Below are 2,128 nucleotides of genomic sequence, written 5' to 3'. Positions count from 1 at the left end.
TTTGGATAGAATTTAAACATTCTCTTTCCATTTCTACTACCCTGAGAATTAAGAAAACAAGAATGACATAAGCAAGGAACTTGGAACAAATGGACAAAATTGATTATGAGAACAAAACACTAGCACATAGTTTCCAACACATAAGTTTTAGGTAGAACGAGTGTGGGCCGGGAATCTCTCATATATATCATACGAATACGAATGGTGCCTTGGATAATGATATCATCCGCATGAAGCCTAGCTGCATGGTTAAGGAGGAGAATGGTCTCTAAAAGTTTTAATATAAAAGTTCATGCATAAATTTTTGGGGTCACCTGCCTGAGGCTCACTAGGATCTAGAAGCTCTCGATTCATATATAGCATGGGATCATATACGAGTCCAGGAGGGGATTTAGTCGCCCTAAAATTGGATACCACTCTGTCTCCAAAAAATAAAAAAAAATAAAAAAAAAAAATTTTCAGTGTTCCTTGCCGCCCTAAGTTGTCGTCGGGTTCTTGGTGTCCTCCACTGCGAGAAGCTCCTCCAGAATCTTATCGTCCAGATACTCAAACTCAATGACATCTCCTTCTCTTCCGGCTCTAGTTGATGAACTCTCTCCTCCACTAGCAGATGCAGATGCAGACACAGAAGCAGAAGCAGAAGAAGAGGAAGAGTAGTGTTGATTGGGGAAGTTAAGGATGGCAAGATGACCCCTCAATGCGAACGCCGCTCGATCATAAGAATGTGCTGCATCCTTCGCCGTTTCGAACGTTCCAAGCCATAGACGTGCACCACGCCTTGAAGGGTCCCGTATCTCCGCTGCATATTTACCCCAGGGACGTCGCCGAACCCCTCTGTAACGAACCTCTTCCCTTTTCATCTCTTTTTCGTCATTTTCGTCTCCCTCACTCCCTGCCTTCTCATCTTTTGAACTCGAACTCGAAGTTGAAGCCTTCTTCTCCTCCTCCATCCTCTACTAATCAATAATACTATTTGATAATTTAGTAATTACTTTCAAATTTGGTATCAAATCCAAATGTTGCATGGAGTCATCGATAGCCAAAAAAGGAATATTTATAGAGAACATTTAATCAAATAGTGTGTGTGTGTGTGTGTGTGAGAGAGAGAGAGAGAGAGGGAGAGAGAGAGAGAGAGAGAGAGAGAGAGGAGGCTTTTGGGTTTGAGGTTTGGGTTTTGATCAAGCAAGTGCGTACGTCAGGTCTGACGGTTGGGATAATCGAAGAAGCAATTATGTTTGGATTGTGCTTCCTTATGCTATAAATGAAACGGATTCAATTCCGATCACATCCATTCCAGCCGTCAGCTTATGCGGAAGGAAGGAAGGAAGGAAGGAAGGAAGGAAGGAAGAAGGAAAGGAAACTCGCGAGAATTTAAGCCGGTAGAACCCCCAGGGTTGACTGGATCTTAATTTGCATGGACTCTTATCTATGTGTCAACCAATTATTATTATTTTTTTGATAAAAAGGGTCCATGTTCTTGCATTTACTTGCTCCTCACCCAACGCGTCCTCTCTTACCGAATAGCTTAAGACTAATCTTAGTAGTAGCCTTGACCTTTTTTCCCTATAGGTCAGCAGAAATTATACAAAGAATGAAAAAGGATGTATAAAAGAGAAAAACCAAGAATCCTTGTATATATATTAACTACGTATAGAAAAGTAAACAAACCTCAACCAAAGCCATTTTGACGTCTTCCTTAATCATCCCAAGAGACCTCATCTGAAATAAATTATCGACCGACATCTCAAACAGAAGAACTTCTTGAGTCTGCTACATGTTTAGTTGAAGAGCCTACAACCATATTTTAGTAGTCTTCACTAAAATAAATAACCTTAGCAACAATGTAAGGACAAAGGGTTTTGGGGGTTGGGGGTTGGGGGTTGGGGGAGGGGGAAACCATCCTCAAGGTCTCATTTGACAAGGCGTTGTTACCTAGATTAGGGTCTAGGATCCTTATTAAAACAAAAGAAAAGAACTCCTTCTGAATTGATCTATTCCGAAGGTTGGGGTTCGTATTAGGTTATGATTCGAAAAAATATTAGGCACCTTAGTCCACCCGATAAATACTGGACTTCTACCCTCTATGTTAATGTGTTATGAATGGACCAATTATAAAAGAAAACAAACA

The 2,128-nt window shown here is 40.8% G+C and overlaps 1 protein-coding gene across 1 annotated transcript; it reads right to left on the bottom strand.

Moving 5' to 3' along the window:
• Positions 1-476: 476 nt before the first annotated feature.
• Positions 477-982, bottom strand: LOC122644218 (ethylene-responsive transcription factor ERF098-like). Its single transcript, XM_043837874.1, has one exon. The coding sequence runs from the start codon at positions 948-950 to the stop codon at positions 477-479; it is 474 nt and encodes a 157-aa protein (XP_043693809.1). The 5' UTR covers positions 951-982.
• Between the last annotated feature and the right edge of the window lie 1,146 nt (positions 983-2,128).

The sequence above is a fragment of the Telopea speciosissima genome, chromosome 1 (assembly GCF_018873765.1).
Source record: "Telopea speciosissima isolate NSW1024214 ecotype Mountain lineage chromosome 1, Tspe_v1, whole genome shotgun sequence".
Classification (NCBI taxonomy): domain Eukaryota; kingdom Viridiplantae; phylum Streptophyta; class Magnoliopsida; order Proteales; family Proteaceae; genus Telopea; species Telopea speciosissima.
Note: the sequence above shows the minus strand (reverse complement) of the source record. Positions and strands in the feature narration are given on the sequence as shown.